Source organism: Macaca mulatta, chromosome 17, assembly GCF_049350105.2.
Source record: "Macaca mulatta isolate MMU2019108-1 chromosome 17, T2T-MMU8v2.0, whole genome shotgun sequence".
NCBI classification, from domain to species: domain Eukaryota; kingdom Metazoa; phylum Chordata; class Mammalia; order Primates; family Cercopithecidae; genus Macaca; species Macaca mulatta.
Window position 1 is genome coordinate 27,195,020 of NC_133422.1, and position 21,723 is coordinate 27,216,742.

The following is a 21,723-nucleotide window of genomic DNA, read 5'->3' on the forward strand; positions in this document are numbered from 1 at the left end:
AGGCAGAAAAAAAGCAAAAATTGACAAATGGAACTACATCAAACTTAAAAACTTCACAGCAAAGGAAATAATCAACAAAGTAAAAAGGCAATCTATATAATGAAAGAAAATATTTGCAATCCATATACATGGTTAACAGCTGAAATCCAGAATATGTAAGATCTTCTACAACTCAATAACCAAAAAATAAAAAATAAAAAACCCAAACAAAAAAATTTAAAGATGGGCAAAGGACTTAAATAGACATTTCTCCAAAGCAGATCTACAAATGGCCTGTAAGAACATGAAAAGATACTCAATATCACTAATCACTGCGGAAATGCAAATAAAAACCACAGTGAAATATAACCTCACACCCTTTAGGATGGCTACCACCAAAAAACAGGAAATGAATGTTGGCGAGGATGCAGAAAAATTGGAAGCTTTGTCTGCTGTTAGTTGGAATATAAAATGGTACGGCTCAGCCAGGTGTGAAGGCTCATGCCTATATTCCCAGCACTTTGGGAGGCCAAGGCAGGCAGAACACCTGAGGTCAGGAGTTCAAGACCAGCCTGGCCAACATGGTGAAACCCTGTCTCTACTAAAAATTAGCCGGGCATGGTGGTGCATGCCTGTAGTCCCAGCTACTCAGGAGGCTGAGGGAGGAGAATCACTTGAACCTGGGAGGCGGAAGTTGTGGTGAGCCAAGATCACACCACTGCACTCCAGTCTGGGAGACATAGCAAGACTTGCCTCAAAAAAATAAATTAAATAAATAAAATGGTACAGCTGTTATGGAAAACACTATAGAAGCTTCTCAAAAAATTAAAAATAGAATTACCATATGATCCAGTAATCTCACTTATAAGTATATATCCAAAAGAAAACAGGATCTCAAAAAAATACTTGAACATCCATGTTCACTGTAGCATTACTGACAATAGCCAATAGATGAAAGCAATCTTAATGTCCATCAAAAGATGAATGGATAAAGAAAATGCAGTATATATATAAAATGGAATAGTACTCAGCCATAAATAAGGAAACCTTGTCATACACTATATCCTGAATAAACCTTGAGGACATTATGCTGAGATAAAACCAGTCACAAAAAGACAACTACTTCAGATATCTAAAATACTCAAACTTTTACAAACACAAAACAGAATGGTGATTACCAGGGGCTGGAGGGAAGGCAGACAGGGAAAAGGGAATTGTTCAATGAATAGTTTTAATTTTGCAAGACAAAAAAGTTCTGGAAAAATTAAAGAAAAAAAAAGATTTGGAGATCTCTTCTGGAGATGTTGCACAAAACATGTTTTACTCTGTTCCTTTTACCAAAAGAGAAATTAACATTCTCCTTCCTTCCTCTCTCTCTCTCTCTTTTCCCTCCCCTTCCCCTCCCCTTCCCTTTCTTTCCTTTACTTCTTAGTATGCACTATTATACTGCATACTCAAAATGGGTATGGTAAATTTTTTGTTATATTTTTGACAATCAAAAAAAAAAAAACTCTGAACATCAAAAGCTTGGGGAGCTTTGGGTTGGCAATATTCTGCATACTGTCACACATTAAGATGCTAGCAAGACAAAACATTCCTGAGAATAGTGGAAACTTCATGTTTGGGAACTCTCCCAGACCTTGTCCTATGTGTCTTTTCATTTGGCTGGTTATGATTTGTATATCCTTTGGCTATACTAAAACTGTAATCCTAAGTTTAACATTTTCCTGAGCTCTGTGAGTTGTTCTAGGGAATTAACCCTCAAATCTGTAGCTAACTAGTCAGAAATGAGGGTAAGCGGGAGACCACTAAAATTGAGGCTGGTGTCTAAAGTAAGGGCAATCACGCGCAGGACTATGCCCTTAACCTCTGAAGTTTGGCTAAACTCTGAGCACTCGGTATTAGAACTCCTTTCAATATAAAAAAAAAATTAAATAAAAGAATTCACTGAGCCTTCTGAGGCTAAAGAAGACAACATTAGCAAGTCTAAGTAAAGAGAAATGTTTGAAATTACGGTCTAATTTTCAGTCCCTCTATAAATTTCAAATGAAAGGGTATTCTTCGTTTTCTCGCTAGCAAGGCAGTTCATAATTATAAGCTTTTACAAAGATCTAAAGAGCAGGAAAAAATTCTGATTGAAGAAGAGTCAGTTCAGTATTAGTCATGCCACTGAAATAGAATATAGACAAATTAAGTCTATAGATAACCATAAAATATAATTTTATTCAACAGGAGAGGTACAGACCAACAAAATATAATTTTATTCAACAGGAGAGGTACAGACCAGAGTCTCGCTCTGCCGGTCAGGCTGGAGTGCAGTGGCTATCGGTTCACTGCAAGCTCCGCCTACCGGGTTCACGTCATTCTCCTGCCTCCGCCTCCCAAGTAGCTGGGTCTACAGGCGCCTGCCGCCACGCCCAGCTAATTTTTTGTATTTTTAGTAGAGACAGGGTTTCACCCTGTTAGCCAGGATGGTCTCAATCTCCTGACCTTGTGATCCGCCCGCCTTGGCCTCCCAAAGTGCTGGGAATACAGGCGAGTGCCACCGCGCCCGGCCTCTTTTCCTCATTTTAGTTTTACTTTCTCTTTTTATATCAACTGGTAAAAGAAATGAAAAGCCATAGAGAAGGCAACACTAGTTGAGGAGAAAAGTTAACATTACATTCTCAGTAAGTAAAAATAAAGTCTTCAACAATTGGTTATAAGTTAGAAAAAAAACTAAAAAAAAAAAAACAAACAAACAAAAGGAAATAATAATACACAGAAGAAAGTGGAGTCTCTATTTGTCTTAATTCTACAACCAGTTAGAAAGGAGCCAACTTGCATGGGTAAACAGGTTAAACAATGTAGTTCCACATTTGGTCATCACTGCAGAATAAATAGCTAGTTCACGTTCAAACGACTTGGCTTCACTTTTAAATCTTAGTAATAAACTTTCAAAACAATTTCATTTCAAGCAAGTAGCTGAAATTTCAAATATGTTAATAATGCTAATTCCCACTTGCTTAACCTAAATTCTTTTCTTGTTGGTATTTTTAAAAATTTGCCTTAAAATAAGCTTAAATGTAAAAGGCTTAAATGACAAAGCAGCCATATGTAAAGATCTGTAGCCGGGCGTCGTGGCAGGCGCCTGTAATCCCAGCTACTCAGGAGGCTGAGGCAGGGGAATCACTTGAACCTGGGAGGCAGAGGTTGCAGTGAGCCAATATGGCGCCACTGCACTCCAGCCTGGGGGACAGAGCAAAAAAAATAAAAATAAAAATAAAAAATAAAGATGTGTATTTAAAAAAAAAACATACAAAATAAAACTAGAATTCTTAAGCACATTTTATAACTATTTCAGGTAAAGTCAAAAATTGACACAGGAAAATGTCCCACTCATTTGCAGCAGACTGCAGTTGTTTTACCAGAAAAATAAAGTAGTAAATGTGATTTATTAAATAGACTTGACTCAGCCCAAAGTACCCAAAAGGCACTAGGCAAATGTTAAGAAATCTAACTTAACAAAGGTATCACACAAGAGTAGGTACTTTAATTGATTTTCTGGCATGCCAACCCCATGGAAGATACCCCCTGGAATCAGGATGTGAAAGGTACTAAAGACCAATAGAACATATGACACATCTCCTAAAAACAAGTCAGTCATAAAAGTAAGTTTTCTGTTTTTAGTTTTGCTTTGCTTATTCTTTTTTTTTTTTCTTCTTCAACTTTTAAGTTCAGGGGTACATGTGCAGGATGTGTAGGTTTGTTACAAGGTAAACATGTGCCATGGTGGTGTGCTGTACAGATCATCCCATTACCCAGGTATTAAGCCCAACATCCACTAGCTATTCTTTCTGATGCTCTCCCTCCCCCCACCCATCAGGCCCCAGTGTGTGTTGATCCCCACCTTGTGTCCATGTGTTCTCATCATTCAGTTTCCACTTATAAGTGAAAACACACGGTGTTTGGTTTTTTGCTCCTGCATTAGTTTGCTGAGGATAATGACTTCCAACTCCATCCCTATCCCTGCAAAGGACATAATCTCATTCCTGTTTTACGGCTGCAGAGTATTCCATGGTGTATATGTACCATATTTTCTGTATCCAATCTATCATTGATGGATGTTTAGGTTGACTCCATGTCTTTGCTATTGTGAATAGTGCTGCAGTGAACATACTGATGCATGTATCTTTGTAATAGAATGATACATATTCTTTTGGGCATATACCCAGTAGTGGGATTGCTGGGTCAAACAGTATTTCTGCCTCTAGGTCTTTGAGGAATTGCCACACTGTCGTCCACAATGGTTGAACTAACTTACACTCCTGTCAACACTGTAAAGACAGACATTCCTTTTTCTGCAAAACCTCACCAGCATCTGTTGTTTTTTGACTTTTTAATAACAGCCACCTGAGTGGCATGAGATGGTGTCTCATTGTGGTTTTGATTTGCTTTTCTCTAATGATCAGTGATAAGCTTTTTAATCACATGTATGTTGGCCATATGTGGCCCTTTTTTTTGAAACAGAGTCTTGCTCTGTCACTCAGACTGGAGTGCAGTGGCACAATCTCAGCTCACTGCAACCTCCACCTCCCAGGTTCAAGCCATTCTCCTGCCTCAGCCTCCCGAGTAGCTGGGATTACAGGCACCCACCACCATGCCCAACTGATTTTTTTATTTTCAGTAGAGACAGGGTTTCACCATGTTGGCCATGCTGGTCTCGAACTCCTGACCTCAGGTAATTCATCCATCTCCGCCTCCCAAAGTAATGGGATTACAGGCATGAGCCACCACACCCAGCCTGTGTCTTTTTCTCAGAAGTATCTGTTCATGTGCTTTGCCCCCTTTTTATTGGGGCTGCTTTTTTCCTGAAAATTTAAGTTTCTTATAAACTTTGGATATTAAACCTTTGTCGGAAGGATAGATTGCAAAAATTTACTCCCATTCTGCAGGTTGTCTGTTCGCTATGATGACAGTATCCTTTGCCGTGCAGAAGCTCTTTAGCTTAATTAGATCTCATTTGTCAATTATTGCTTTTGTTGCAATTGCTTTTGGCGTTTTTATCATGAAATCTTTGCCCGTGCCTATGTCCTGAATGGTATTACCTAGATTTCCGTCTAGAGTTTTTACAGTTGAGTTTTACATTTAAGTCTTTAATCCATCTTGAGTTAACTTTTGTATTTGGTGTAAGGAAGGGGTTCAGTTTCAATTTTCTGCATGGCTAGCCTGTTCTCCCAGCACTATTTATTAAATAGGAAGTCTGTTCCCCATTTTAACAAAAGCAATTTCTAATGACTAGTTAATTCCCATGCATGGGACATTAACTCAATCACAAGTGCTCTTTGTAGTTTAAATAGCTGACTAATTTTTGTTGTTCAACAGAAATCTGTCCACAGGGATTCCCCAAAAAATGGCTATACCCCAAAAAGTAACACCAACCAACTCTACATTGGTCTAATGTGGTAATATCAAAGAATGTTATAATGTCTTCGGTCAGTTTTACTAGTACTATAGATTTTTAACCTGAATTATTATAACCATGTATTATTAACCATGTATTAAAATAAAAACATTTTATCCTCAACAAGACTTAAATAGTTGTCAGAAAATTCAAGTTCTTAAGATGAACTCAAATTTGATCCTTTTCCCAAATGCCTTAACATATCTTTAAGGATACATATTCATTATGCTACCTTTACTACAATAAAGATGAATTACTGGCCGGGCGCGGTGGCTCAAGCCTGTAATCCCAGCACTTTGGGAGGCCGAGAGGGGCAGATCACGAGGTCAGGAGATCGAGACCATCCTGGCTAACACGGTGAAACCCCGTCTCTACTAAAAAATACAAAAAACTAGCCGGGCGCGGTGGCGGGCGCCTGTAGTCCAAGCTACTCCGGAGGCTGAGGCAGGAGAATGGCGTGAACCCGGGAGGCAGAGCTTGCAGTGAGCTGAGATCCGGCCACTGCACTCCAGCCTGGGCGGCAGAGCGAGACTCCGTCTCACAAAAAAAAAAAAAAAAAAAAAAAAAAAGATGAATTACTATGGATAGAGAACTCCTATCTCAATTAATCCAGGTATTTATACCTTGTTTCTGGCTACTATAACAAAAAGTAAAAACATAACTAACAAAATGACAGATGCTGATATATAATGTCAACGAAAAGAAAAATAAAATGTAGTGAAAATAAGTCAATGTGTAAAAATATGATTTATGTAAATTTTGGGTAATATATGAGGTTACTGTCATGGGATTTTTAAAATAACTTACAAACTAAATTCTACCACATAGAATATCACTTGAGAATAAAACAGTGCTTCTTAATTTTATATTCTGAGTGGATTTTTACTACCATCTAGTGTTATTATCTTAAGATTTTATATACCTTATAAAAATTAAAAGTTGCAAAAGACGTATCACTCAAACATTAATAGAAGATTTAATTGCAAGTAAGAAAAATCACAATATAGAAAGCTGTTATTTTTTAAAAAGCTATTCTACATAAGAAAATTATTTTCATGACCCTTAAAATTTTTATTACTCTAAATTCTACACAATTAATGTTCTACATCAAATCCTTACTGGAGCTTTCAAATATATACTCAGTTGCTTCAAAAAAACAAGCTAGTTCTGGCTGGGCACAGTGGCTCACTCCTGTAATCCCAGCACTTTGGGAGGCCGAGGCAGGCGGATCACAAGGTCAGGAAATCGAGACCATCCTGGCTAACACAGTGAAACCCCGTCTCTACTAAAGATACAAAAAATTAGCCGGGTGTGGTGGCAGGCACTTGGAGTCCCAGCTACTCGAGAGGCTGAGGCAGGAGAATGGTGTGAACCCAGGAGGTGGAGCTTGCAGTAAGCCGAGATGGCACCACTGCAAGTCAGCCTGGGTGAGAGTGCGAGACTCCCTCTCAAAAAAAAAAAAGCTAGTTAACACACAGATTCAGCTTGTAAAACCTAACTAATACCCTCAAAAAACAGATAATTCTAGTATAAAATGATTATCAATGCTCTCTCCAAACACCAGGTCCATAAAGGGATTTTCTCTTCACCAGAAGCTTCAACATTTTAGGTTCCAATAAAGAGAGGAGAGCTGTGCTAATGTAATACTCCTTAAAATCATATTGTTTGCTACTTTATGTCATCCCTCAAATTACCAAATATTGAATCATATAGTGAAACAAATCCCCCAAACTATTAAAAAAAAAAAAAGAAAAGAAGTTGAGAAAACAGAAGATGATGCAATGGATACACACTCTTCTAGTGGGTTCAGCGACTTTCTCTTTCATTAGAATATTTTAGTATGCTAGATATTATTTTCTCAATCTGGAGATGATCCAGAGATGATTTAAGCTGCTGTTAGTGAATTAACAATTTGAGAATCCCATGAAGTTTATTACAACAGAATTTTTCCTATGATTTTAAAATCATGATATTATATATCAAATTTTATGGCATAACAAAGCTGTTTTTTAAATGACATATCATGCTCACGACACACAGATTACAGTTTGTACTTTTAAAATCTTTCCCACATAAATAAAAACAATAATCAACTTTTGAAATTGAATGTCATAAATTTATCATCTATGTATCATGTCTGCAATTACTCACTTGAAATGACCTTTCCATTGTTATTGCAAAGTAGTATTCTCTCCTGGGATATTTCCGCTCACAGACCAATACTTGATTGCATATTCTGCCCTTTTCTCCCGTTTGCTTGGTAAACAATTTTTTCCCAATCATTTGTGAAGAAACAGCTTTTGCTTCTTCTGGACTAAAAGAAGAAAAATAACTCAAATTTTTCTTTCCTCCAGTTGAGAAAAAGCAAATCCACATAATAGCCAAAATTTTATCTAATATTTAAATTTCAGTATTTTTATCAATTCAATAAGCAATCTTTAATCAATCTTTAACAAGGATGATTTATCCTTAAAAAATATGACTTACGAGAAAACTATCTTCACTCCTCCTTTGAGGCCACTTTCAAACGTTCCTTTTCCTCTACCACCAGCTAAGACCTGCGCCTTTATCACAACATCTTTTGAACCTAGAAGAAAAACACTCCTATTAAATGTGAAGCATGGAGCAGCATGCCAGACATAGTATTTTGTTATTTAACATACATATTGACAGGTGGTATTAAATCAAGTCTAATTTATTCACAATGTCCAAAAATGAAGCATTTTGTTTATGTAGATTTTCTTTTTTTTTTGAGACGGAGTCTCACTCTATCGCCCAGGCTGGAGTGCAGTGGCCGGATCTCAGCTCACTGCAAGTTCCGCCTCCCAGGTTCATGCCATTCTCATGCCTCAGCCTCCCGAGTAGCTGGGACTACAGGCGCCCGCCACCACACCCAGCTAATTTTTTGTACTTTTAGTAGAGACGGGGTTTCACTGTGTTACCCAGGATGGTCTCGATCTCCTGACCCTGTGATCCGCCCGTCTCGGCCTCCGAAAGTGCTGGGATTACAGGCGTGAGCCACCGCGCCCGGCCTATGTAGACTTTCTAGATTAGAACACTAAAATAATCACTGTCTAAAAGATCCACAATTTTCAAAATTAGTCACTTACATTAAACCATTTCTTAAAGTAAACCGAAAATAATTTAACCATTCCTTGACACTTTGGAAAATGTCATCTAGAACTTTGGAAAGTATTAAAAGTATAAAATTGAATTTCATGTCTTCCTAACACTTCCCTCCCTCTCTAATCACATGTAAACTTGCTGTCCTGAGAATATTTGAGTTGCATATGCTATAGCAGAAATATGTCATGACTTGGGGGATATTACCATTACCAGTATTGACACTGATTTATACTGTCCCACTAAGCGAAAGTTCTATTAAAATACATTATTGAGCAGTACTGCATGAGTAGTACTATCAGGAGTTATTAAAGTATCTGTATCAAAAGATTTCAGAATGCTATGCTTGCAAAGCTTATGCATATTTTTAAATAAATGGACTGAATTTTTCTTCTTCAACAGGTAGACTGATTACTATTTATCCCTTTTCTTCTCCTTTCTAATTTGCTGTGGAAAACCAGCAAACTAGCTGTTTAGCCTAGATAGTACTCATCATTCATGATCAAGAGTAAATGGGCCAGGAGCAGTGGCTCACTCCTATAATCCCAGCACTCTTGAGAGGCTGAAGCAGGCGGATCACATGAGGCCAGGAGTTCAAGATCAGACCAGCCAACATGGCGAAATCTCATCTCTATTAAAAATACAAAAACTAGCCGGGCATGGTGGTGCACATCTGTAATCCCAGCTACCTAGGAGGCTGAGGCACAAGAATCGCTTGAACCTGGGAAGCAGAGGTTGCAATGGGCCAGGATTGCGCCATTGCACTCCCTCCTGGAGGACAGAGCAAGACTGTCTCAAAAGAGTAAACGCTCTGGGTGATGGGTATCCTAAATGCCCTGACTTGATCATTACACACTCTATGCATGTAACAAAATATCACATGTACCCCAAAAATATTATGTATCAGTTAAAAAATAAGAGTAATACCTCTTACAAAGGCATCCTCTGTCTACCAGACAGGCAGAATTTCAGAGCCTCCTCATTTTGCCTCTCACAGCATTTTGCCCATACTGGCAGTGTGGTACCAACGATACATTATGGCAAAAAAATTAACCTTTGAGATCAGGGCTAAAGGTCTCATTGTATTCATTTTATCCCAAGCACAAGGCAGTCTCTGGGATATAACAACTATTCCATAGACATGGATTTGAACAGACTGAAGTAGGGTCCTCTACAACTAGGATGTCACTCCACGACGCACTTATCAAGCAGAATGAACCAACCAAGTAAATGAGGTAGGAAATGGAGTTTGAAACCAAACAAAAATAACCTAAAGTTTACACATTAACAATTATTTTAAAAGACCATTTAGAAAATTACTGATGTAAGCCTTCATCAGAAATGCGTGCTATTTAAACCAGATCATGACCCTGTGCATAGTCAGTCAAGAGAGTGTTTTAAAAACTTGTCTTTCACAAACCCCACTTCCATTCAGCCAGGAAATCATACTGGTTTTATCTTCAAATTAATCCAGAATCTTCACCATTCCTCATCACCTGCAATTTAGACTCTGATCCCAACCACCACTATCTCTTACCTATATGACCTTTGTCCCCCACAGAATATTCTCAAGGCAGCAGCCAAAGCAGGCACACCATTCCTTTACTTAAAACCTTGCACTGAATGCCAATCTCACTCAGAGTATATATATGAGAAAGTCCTTACAATGGCCTAGAAGACCTTATAATACCCTCTACACCCTATAATACTCTCTACCCTTTTTATCTCTTAGGCCCTCCCTGTTGCTCACTCAGTTCCAACTGCGCTATAGTTCCTCACTATTCCTGGGCATGTTCCTGCCTTCAGGACTTGGCTCTAATGCACCCTCTGCCTAGAATACTCTTCACTAGGTGTCCATTTGGGAAAGAAAAGCCACCGATCCTTCAAGTTTCTCTTTAAATCTCATGTTGCCCATGAAGCTTACCCTACTAACCTGCCCACCTGTGACCAATCCCCCTTACCTACTCCACTTCTTTCCGCCACAGAATTCATCACCTTCGTACATAAGTAATTTTCTTACATATATCATTTGTTGTTTTGCTTCCCCACTAGAAAAGAGGACCAGGAGGGCAGAATCTTTATTTTATTCATAGATGTTAATAAGCGTCTGGGAGAGTTCCTAGCACATAATATTTTGCTGAATGTTGAAAAAAAGGAACATTTAAAAATATGAACAGAATTCTTATAAATCTGGATTTTTCACTGCTCTTACGAAAACTCAGAACTGGAAAAACTGGATGTACAGTACTCCAACTAGAGCTGATTAGAAAAAGTACCTTGTTTAGATAAGACAGACTCTTTTCAATGAGCCTGTCTCTACCATTCACAAGGTATCACAACTAGTATTAGGTAATGAATAGAAACAACTTAGAAATTTCCTTGAAACAAACAATTACGTTCTTATGGAGAATACTACAGGTAGTCTCTGAACTGTGGCAAATTAGAGAGTTTATATCCAAACGGAAAGGAGCAGCCACTATTTATTCCACCTGTTTCTGTTTACCTGTCAAGTCCTGGCTTTCCAGCACTTTAAGTATTTGTTTATATCCAAAGAAATACTTGTTTATATCCAAAGAAGATAACTACAATGCAAACAATGCAAATGTAATGTAAAAAACATAGTTAACACTGTACTTTACTGAGCTAAATTCAATCATTCCTATTCATTAAACTGGGAACTTAACACACTAACGTAACACACTGACCTATTAAGTAAGAGTAATGAAGCTCTATTTTTTCAAAAACATTTTGCAAGACAGAATGTTCTTCTCTTCCCCACAAAGTGTCAATTTCCTTTCTTTAGGAATATAAAGTCTTTAAGGGCAAAAGATGATTCTTCAAAAGTTCCTTTAAAAAAAAAAAAAAAAGCCCTTCACAACAAAAGCAAAAAAAAAAAAAATTCATAAAATACAGTCTCATCAACTATCAAGAAGGGCAGAAGGATAAGAAGAGAAGTCTGAGGACAACTGGTTGAAACAAACATTTTATTCAATTCCATTAATTCACTCAACAGGTTCATCTACATACCAGACACTGTGCTACTACTGTAGATACAACAGTGAGTGAGACCTCTCCTGCCCTCATACAGCCTGCAGTCTTACTACATTTGGCACTTTGTTCTAGTCAGACAAGATATTTTTTGGATCCCAAGACTGTCTCTCTAAAACACAATCACTATCCCACCTACCTTTAGTTACTCACAAACATTTTAAGCATTCCTTGTATACAGGCATCTAACTAATAAATATTTAGAAGAAGAAAAAAAGAAGGTAAAGTCCTATTATATGCCATTAGAAATCTCCCTCCAGACTGACATTCATTAATCAGCATCCTTTACATGTATCTATTCAACCAGATAGGGATTCTGTCTTAAATATACTAGAAGCCAAACTATCTTTCTATAGTCAATGGGGAAATTCTAAAAATTCTGCCAAATCTGTGCCCAGGCGCAGTGGCTCATGTCTGTAGTCCCAGCACTTTGGGAAGCCAAGAGTGGGTGGGCTGCTTGAGCCTAGGAGTTTGAGACCAGCCTGGGCAATATGGTGAAACCCCATCTCAAGAAAAAATACAACACTTAGCCAGGCATGGTAGAGCACACCTATAGTCCCAGCCACTCAGCAGGCTGAGACGGGAGAAGTCGCTTGAGCCCAGGAGGTCGAAGCTGCAATGAGCCATGATCGCACCACTGCACTCCAGCCTGGGTGACAGAACAAGACACCATCTCAGAAACAAAACAACAACAGAAATTCTGCCAAATCCTTACTAAAATCATATTTTCTTGAATTATGAACTGTTAGAGATAATTTGCTCTCAAAACTGACCCCAAATTATATCTACTACATTTATCTGTGCTAACAACCATCCCTTTGATAATCTATTACAGAAAGTTCATGATCTTCAAGCTCACCAACCTTCATTTTGGGGACTCATATAGTCTTTTAAAATATTAGAATTAGATTTCTTTCTAACCATTCCTCCATTCCTAACCTCAATTATTCACAACAGGTAAAACTTACCTCCAGGATAATGTCTCTCAACTTTTTTCACATCATCACACAAACAGAAAATGATGGACATGGTAGGAAATACTGGGTAAAGAGGCTCAGTGGCCCCAAACCCCATGCTAACTCAACTTCTCCTGCCACCACAGGACTGGGGAGAGACAATAGTTTGGCACACCTGTAAAGCATTTATACTCTATTATATCACTTGTTGAGCAAAGCGCTGAGTTAAGAGTTTTTATGAAATGAGAATTAGCATTTTGTGAATTTCGCAGAAACTTAAAAAGCAAAAATCACCCTGAAGTATTGGGAATCAGTACTGGGAATTGCTATCTAGATGAACAAAACCAGGTGTACTTCTAAGGTCCCTCATTCTACACCTTGTGCAACTAGATCCCATAATCGTTATCTTTTGTTATCAATGACTCACTAAAAACACAAAATTGTCCTCCATGTTTTCGCCAAAGTTTCTAAATTTATCTTTTACAAAGTAGCATTTCTGCTCCTCTAGATTTAAATTTCCTTGTTAATTATTAGTCTCACTCCCACACTATAATCATCATTTGCAATATTATTTGACAAAAAACACTTTCTAAATGAACAAGGTATCTGTTCCAACGGGCTCAAAATCAGAGCTGCCTACCTGCTTCTTACTACTTGTGAGTTCTAGTCCCAGAGAACTTGCCAGAAATACTCATAGTTACAGTTTATCCTGCACATATTATTTCTTTCTTCTGTACCTAAAAATCATTAAAAGTTTTTATAAGGCATAATCAAAACAGATTGGCATCTGAATAAATCCTATTCATTTTATGAAAAAGTTTCTATGCAAATTATTTTTTCTGACAAAACAATGGAATTTGACTAAATGAGAAAATATATGGAAAACTAGTTAAAGAAACCAATTATAACAATCAAAAAATAGACAGGCACAGTGGCATGTGCCTGTAGTTCCAGCTACTTAGAGGCCTAGGTGGGAGGATCACTTGAGCCCAGAAGTTTGAGACTACCCTGGGCAATATAGTGACCCTATCTCTAAAAAAAGTGTTTTTTCGGCTGGGCGCGGTGGCTCAAGCCTGTAATCCCAGCACTTTGGGAGGCCGAGACGGGCGGATCACGAGGTCAGGAGATCGAGACCATCCTGGCTAACACGGTGAAACCCCGTCTCTATTAAGAAATACAAAAAAAACTAGCCGGGCGAGGTGGCAGGCGCCTGTAGTCCCAGCTACTTGGGAGGCTGAGGCCGGAGAATGGCGTGAACCCGGGAGGCGGAGCTTGCAGTGAGCTGAGATCCGGCCACTGCACTCCAGCCTGGGTGACAGAGCGAGACTCCGTCTCAAAAAAAAAAAAAAAAAAAAAAAAAAAAAAAAAAAAGTGTTTTTTCTGGAATTTTGAAATCTGGAAACAAGGGGAAAACCGTTTTTACTGACGTAATTATATATAAATCAGGTCCTATTAACATTATGCAGAAGTTCCAACTATAGGTCACCATTAATTAACAAAAATTTCACCACAATTAGTATGAACTTATACAAAGCTTTTGCTTAATAAAAAGTTTGCTTGTAATCTGATTTAAAATAATTTTTTCTGATTAACAACAATAATAACTAGCAAACTATAAATGAAAAATCATGCTTCCAAGTCAAGGAAATCACGGTCATCTCATTCAAAAACACAGCTTATTTGACAGTTTTCTTAACTTGTATGTATCTTTAATTTTGAAAGAAAAATCCAGTCTAGAGACAAATAAGTACTACCCAAGATGAATACTTTTAAAATTTCAAACACTTTGAAAATGTTCCTTATATTTCTTAAAAAACATAAAAGCAAAGTATTCAACAAATCATATTAAAGTCATATTAATTAAATGTACATAGAAGAGAGATGACTTATGCTAATCTACATAAAATTGGTGGGATTTAAAATACTGCTAAAAAGAAAATGCAGGCCGGGCGCGGTGGCTCAAGCCTGTAATCCCAGCACTTTGGGAGGCCGAGGTGGGCGGATCACAAGGTCAGGAGATCGAGACCACAGTGAAACCCCGTCTCTACTAAAAATACAAAAAATTAGCCGGGCGCGGTGGCGGGCGCCTGTAGTCCCAGCTACTCAGGAGGCTGAGGCAGGAGAATGGCGGGAACCCGGGAGGCGGAGCTTGCAGTGAGCCGAGATCGCGCCACTGCACTCCAGCCTGGGCAACAGCGTGAGACTCCGTCTCAAAAAAAAAAAAAAAAAAAGAAAATGCAGTGCATAGCTAGTACATCAGCTCATGTTTTCATGTTAAATCTTTAAAAATGTAAGCTTATTTTCTGAAATCAAAATTTTTTTAAGAAATTGAAATTAACAAAAGCTATTAAGGCTTCTGTTATCAATAAAGGAATCTGCTAATAAACATGGGCAACTATTAAATTCATTTAATATTTATTAATTTAGTATTTATTGATTACCTAAGTGTAAGGCATTCTTCTAAGATTTTGGGATGTATCAGTGAACAAATAAGAAAAAGAAACTCGGGCTGGGCATGGTGGCTCATACCTGTAATCCCAGCACTTTGGGAGGCCGAGGTGGGCGGATCACGAGGTCAGGAGTTTGAGACCAGCCTGGGCAACATAGTGAAACCCTATCTCTACTAAAAATATAAAACAATTAGTCGGGTATGGTGGTGGGTGCCTATAATACCAGGTACTTGGGAGGCTGAGGCAGGAAAATCCCTTGAACCTGGGAAACGGAGGTTGCAGTGAGCCAGGATTGCACTATTGCACTCCAACCTGGGTGATAAGAATGAAACTCCATCTCAAAAAAAAACGAAAGAAAAGAAAAAGAAACTCTGTTCTCATGGAGTTTACATTCTAGCACTCTACTTTTTGTTCCCCTTTGGTTCCATATTTTTCATGACAGAAAATGGAAGGGGAAGCACTGGACCTCTCCTTATAAGCACATTAACAGCTAAGATTTTCCTTCACCATTTCCCCAAAGAATCATCACAACTGCCATCCTTTAAGCTCCAGAGTAGTTAGAGTAGTAGTAGTAGAATTCCATTCCCCATAATTATATTCCAACTAAAAACAGGACTTCAGCTTCCTAATGCCAATGTAAGGGACTCCCACGTCACTGGCACTATGGGAGCGCATAATAATAACAATAATTATTTTAGAATTTCAATAATCATAAAGTTCCACCTTCTATTTTAAGCAAAGAAAATGTACTTAAAAAAAAAAGTTAAAAGTTGTTATCAAACCAAAACTAAACTTGAAATCTTCTCAGAGCTCTCATGTCAAGGCGGCAAAAGTTTTTCTTAATTTAGTACCTAATTTTTTGGCAACTGCATAAGCTTCATCTGGTGACTTTGCCACACATCCTTTGGGAATGGAGACACCAGCTTCTTGTAATAATTCCATACTCATGTATTCATGTAGTGAGAGATTCCTTTGCTGTTGCTGCTGTACTTGGAGTCCATGGTTATTAAACAATCCAGAACTTCCCAGAACCTAGAAAGATTGGGGACATATTTATATATGACAGTGATTTGGCAGTTAAGTCTTGTTAACTACTTGGTTCTTCATAACTATAACAGAAATGTTTTATCAAAATACAATATTCAGAGTACCTGAATTACAGCATAAAACTAAAAGCTAGCCTATCAACTAAATATCACTATTACCACTGTCGTTTTAATTATTTCCTTATCATCTCTCTTCTTTATTTTAGATTTCAGCTTTACTACCATATCTCCAATGATCTACAGGGCAGTTCTACCTCAATGCCATATTCAGCAGATCTAAAACCAATCTCATCTTTTCCACCAAACCAAAACCCCTTCCCAATTTTCTTCTCTCTACCAATTCCTCCAGCACCTAACAAATCACCTGACACTAGATATGTAAAAATAAAATAATTTGGTACCATTACTCTTTCATACACTCGATACTCAAAACCATGGCTTCATCTGTAGTGGATATTGCAGTATGCTGCCCATATCCCCCCGGCACTCCCCATTCAGGACCAAGGCATTCATAGCCCCAGCTGCCGCTGCTGGGAGTGCTGGTTGCTGATAGCTCTCAGCCAAGTCCTCTCACTGGAGACTACTTGCCCAAAGTCACACCTCCTTCCCACTGGCAGCCTGTACCCTATGACTGGTCAATGGAATCACGCATTTAAGTGTTATCCACACATTTCCAAAATCTCAATACAGAATGAGGTATACTGAAACATGGTTCATATGAAACACACAATGTCATAAGAATTAAATTTAAAGAGGTCAAATAAACAATCTGTTTCTTAAAGTAGGTTCATGAGCTTTTGCCTCAAAATGAACTGGGTTGTTTGTAAACTGCTGATTCCTGAGATCCATTCTCAGCTGCAAAATTAGAATCTCTGGACTGGGCCCAAGGAAATCTGCATTCATAACAAGTCACTCAGTTGATTCTTAAGAACCCTACAGTTATGAAAACTACTAGTCTTACAAATCAATCATATATAATAGCAATTTATTTCTGATTCATTTAGCAAGCTAAAATCCTTGGTAACATTTGACTTAGGTAGCTCAATTCCTTGATTTAGTGTCACTTCAATATTAAAAGCCAGCAACCAAGCTGGGCACAGTAGCTTGCACATATAATCCCAGCTACTCCTGAGACTGAGGCAGGAGGATGGCTTCAGCTCAGGAGTTTCAGACTGCAGTGAGCTGTGATTTCACCATTGTCCTCCAGCTTGGTCAACAGAGCAAGACCCTGTCTAAAAAAATGAATAAATAAGTTAAAAAAAAAAAAAAAGAAAGAAAAGAGAAAAGAAAAAAGAAAAAAGCCAGCAACCTCTCAAACTACTGTTTAGCATGCCTCTACCTTCTGACTCAGAAATCCCATTCCTGGGTATAGATCAATAGAAATTAGTCCTTGGCCGGGTGCAGTGGTTCACGCCTGTAATCTCAGGACTTTGGGAGGCCAAGGCGGGCGGATCATGAGGTCAGGAGATGGAAACCATCCTGGCTAACACAGTGAAACCCCGTCTCTACTAAAAATACAAAAAGATTATGGCCGGGCGCGGTGGCTCAAGCCTGTAATCCCAGCACTTTGGGAGGCCGAGACAGGCGGATCACGAGGTCAGGAGATCGAGACCATCCTGGCTGACACGGTGAAACCCCGTCTCTACTTTAAAAAATACAAAAAACTAGCCGGGTGAGGTGGCGGCGCCTGTAGTCCCAGCTACTCCGGAGGCTGAGGCAGGAGAATGGCGTGAACCCGGGAGGCGGAGCTTGCAGTGAGCTGAGATCCGGCCACTGCACTCCAGCCTGGGCGGCAGAGCGAGACTCCGTCTCAAAAAAAAAAAAAAAAAAAAAAAAAAGATTAGCCAGGCGTGCTGGCGGGCGCCTGTAGTCCCAGCTACACGGGAGGCTGAGGCAGGAGAATGGCGTGAGGCAGAGCTTGCAGTGAGCCGAAATTGTGCCACTGCACTCCAGTCTGGGTGACAGTGACAGAGCGAAACTCCATCTCAAAAAAAAAAAAAAAAGAAAAGAAATTAGTCCTTACATCTATCAAAAGGCACATATAAAAATGTCCAGAGCAGGCTTATTTATAACAGACAGAAAACAGAAATTAGCTGATTGCCCATCAACAAGAGAATGGATAAACTATGGTATATGTACATAATAGTATACTACAGAAAAATAAAAAGAAAAAAAGTGCTATGGCTCACATATCAATGGATTAATCTCACAAACATAATGTAGAGGGAAAGAAGCCAGAAACAAGAATATATACTTACATGATTTATTTTTACAGAGTTCAAAACCAGTCAAAATTAGCCTATGATGACAGAAGTCAGAATTAGTTGCTACATTCTGTCAGGGAGTATTGATAAGAGAGAAGACATGAGAGCCTTCTGAGGGCTGGAAACATTGTATATCTTGATGTGGATGATGGTTACACAGGTGAATACATACATAAAAATTAATCTAGCTATCTACTTAGCTGTACATCTTACTGTACATAAATTATACCTCAAAATAATAATAAAAATAAGTGCGGAGGGGAGTAACCAGCATAAGCCTGGCAAAAATAGTCATACACTCAAATTTTTTTTTTTTCCGAGACCGAGTCTCACTCTGTCGCCTAAGCTGGAGCGCAGTGGTGCAATCTTGGCTCACTGCAACCTCCATGTCCTGGGTTCAAGCGATTCTCCTGTCTCACCCTCCCGAGTAGCTGGGACCCCAGGCGCGTGCCACCACACCCGGCTGATTTTTTTTCTTTTTTTTTTTTTTTTTTTTTTTGAGACGGAGTCTCGCTGTGTCGCCCAGGCTGGAGTGCAGTGGTCGCATCTCAGCTCACTGCAAACTCCGCCTCCCGGGTCTACGCCATTCTCCTGCCTCAGCCTCCCGAGTAGCTGGGACTACAGGCGCCCGCCACCTCACCCGGCTAGTTTTTTGTATTTTTTAGTAGAGACGGGGTTTCACCGTATTAGCCAGACTGGTCTCGATCTCCTGACCTTGTGATCCGCCCGTCTCGGCCTCCCAAAGTGCTGGGATTACAGGCTTGAGCCATCGCGCCCGGCCGATTTTTTTTCATTTTTAGTAGAGATGGGGTTTCACCATGGTAGCCAGGACGGTCTCGATCTCCTGACCTCGTGATCCACCCGCCTCAGCCTCCCAAGTGCTGGGATTACAGGTGTCAGCCACTACGCCCGGCACACTCAAATATTTTTTTGATGACTGTGTATTAGACAGTGGACTACAGACACTAAAAGAATAAAGACACCAGGGTCCCAGCCACAGAGTTCACAGGCATGTAAATAAACAACTGCAATACATAGGTCACTAGCATGTAAATCACTAGGTGGCACCTAATTGGTTAGTTGGATCAGAGAAAATGTCATAAGGTCTGATTCCAAGTTTAAATTTTTAAAAATCTAATGTCGGCCGGGCGCGGTGGCTCAAGCCTGTAATCCCAGCACTTTGGGAGGCCGAGACGGGCGGATCACGAGGTCAGGAGATCGAGACCATCCTGGCTAACACGGTGAAACCCCGTCTCTACTAAAAATACAAAAAAACTAGCCGGGCGAGGTGGCGGGCGCCTGTAGTCCCAGCTACTCAGGAGGCTGAGGCAGGAGAATGGCGCAAACCCGGGAGGCGGAGCTTGCAGTGAGCTGAGATCCGGCCACTGCACTCCAGCCCGGGCTACAGAGCAAGACTCCGTCTCAAAAAAAAAAAAAAAAAAAAAAAAAAAAAAAAAAAAAAAAAAAAAAAAAAATAAAATAAAAATCTAATGTCTATAAAGAACACTTTGGGGACGACTAGAAAAATCCGAATCTAAACTATATATATTAATGTTACAGCAATATTGAATTCCTAAGTATGATCATTATATTGTGGTTATTTGGAAGACTGTCCTTATTCTCAAAGACATATGCTGAAATACGTATAATTTTCAACGAAGATACACTAGGCTAAAGATATCAAGAAATTGGAGGAGGGTCAGAGAACTTAAAAAAACGTTGAAAACAGGCCGGGCGCGGTGGCTCAAGCTTGTAATCCCAGCACTTTGGGAGGCCGAGGCGGGCGGATCACAAGGTCAGGAGATCGAGACCATCCTGACTAACACGGTGAAACCCCGTCTCTACTAAAAAATACAAAAAATTAGCCGGGCGAGGTGGCAGGCGCCTGTAGTCCCAGCTACTCGGGAGGCTGAGGCAGGACAATGGCATGGACCCGGGAGGCGGAGCTTGCAGTGAGCTGAGATCCAGCCACTGCACTCCAGCCTGGGCGACAGAGCGAGACTCTACCTCAAAAAAAAAAAAAAAAGTAGCCGTGCGCGGTGGTGGACGCCTGTAGTCCCAGCTACTCGGGAGGTTGAGGCAGGAGAATGGCGTGAACCCGGGAGGCAGAGCTTGCAGTGAGCCGAGATTGAGCCACTGCACTCCAGCCTGGGCGACAGAGCAAGGCTCCATCTCAAGGAGAAAAAAAAAATGTTGAAAACAAATTGCTAAATTAAATGTGTGACCTTGAACAAGTTTCCTAAGACTCTGTACTTCTATGTCCTCATCTACAAAAGCAAAGGGTTAGACTAAGGTCCTTCCAAACTCTAGAGCTGCATTTCTTAACAGCAGGGTAGAAGAGAGCAACTGGAATAATGAAAATAGTACTAGATATTTCCATATGGAGAAATGAAGCCTTTTAAATGAACTTCCAAAAAGATAAAGATTTTGATTAGAATGAAAACGTATGTGTCACCAAATTCCCCATTTTCTGAAAACTAAATGGCACTCTTGTAAGACTCACAAGAAGGAAGTTCAAGGCCAAAAAGTCACTCCTTCTTTTGGGAAGCAAACTCACAGAACTCACTACCCCTAGGCTGAAAGTATGAACAACTTTTTGTTTATTTGTCTGAGGCAGAGTCTAGCTCTGTCGACCAGGTTGGAGTGCAGTGGCGCGATCTCGGCTCACTGCAAGCTCCACCTCTCGGGTTCAAGCCATTCTCCGGCCTCAGCCTCCCGAGTAGCTGGGACCTCAGGCGCCCACCACCACGCCTGGCTAATTTTTTTGTATTTTTAGTAGAGACGGGGTTTCACCGTGTTAGCCAGGATGTTCTCGATCTCCTGACCTCGTGATCCGCCAACCTCGGCCTCCCAAAGTGCTGGGATTACAGGTGTAAGCCACCGCGCCCGGCGGAACTTTAACAAAAATGAAGAAAAAAAAAGGTAGCGGCAGGAGGGCCCCAAATCAATGCATACTATGACATGTATTAAGAGTTACTTCAGAAAAAAAAAACTAAAACTCTGGAATTGACTTAGGACACCAATAATGCCCTTCCACAAGTTTTTGTTGTAAAAGTTGGAAGAAAGATGTTTGTTTTCAAAGTTGTCGAGCCGACTCAAGTACACGGGCTTTAGAACCAGACAGCTCTGGGATTAAATCTCAGCTCTGATTTTACCTCCTATATGACCTAGTCCAAATTACTTGTTCTCTTAACCATAGTATGTTCAACAATGATGCAGGTATTGAATGACTTCCTCACAGTTGCTGAAAAACCTGAGAGACTACATATAAAGCGCTTAGCACATTACCCGGCACACATCAAATATTCAAAACAAAGTTAGTAATTACTATGCTATAGCCTATCCAGAAATAAGGCTATACAAAAGAAGATTATTTTCTTACCTCTCCAACTGGTTAGGTAGAAAACATAATCT

General features: G+C 39.6%; 1 protein-coding gene across 2 annotated transcripts in view; it reads right to left on the minus strand.

Moving 5' to 3' along the window:
* The window catches only part of SUCLA2 (succinate-CoA ligase ADP-forming subunit beta), a 70,784-nt gene that overhangs the window by 48,424 nt on the left and 637 nt on the right, over positions 1-21,723 (minus strand). For both annotated transcript variants that reach the window (XM_077974358.1, XM_015121053.3), the window contains exons 2-4: positions 15,851-16,031; positions 7,910-8,009; positions 7,574-7,736 (exon numbers count right to left, since the gene is read on the minus strand). In XM_077974358.1, coding sequence (XP_077830484.1) covers positions 7,574-7,736; positions 7,910-8,009; positions 15,851-16,031 — 444 coding nt within the window. The remainder of the gene's footprint in view (positions 1-7,573; positions 7,737-7,909; positions 8,010-15,850; positions 16,032-21,723) is intronic.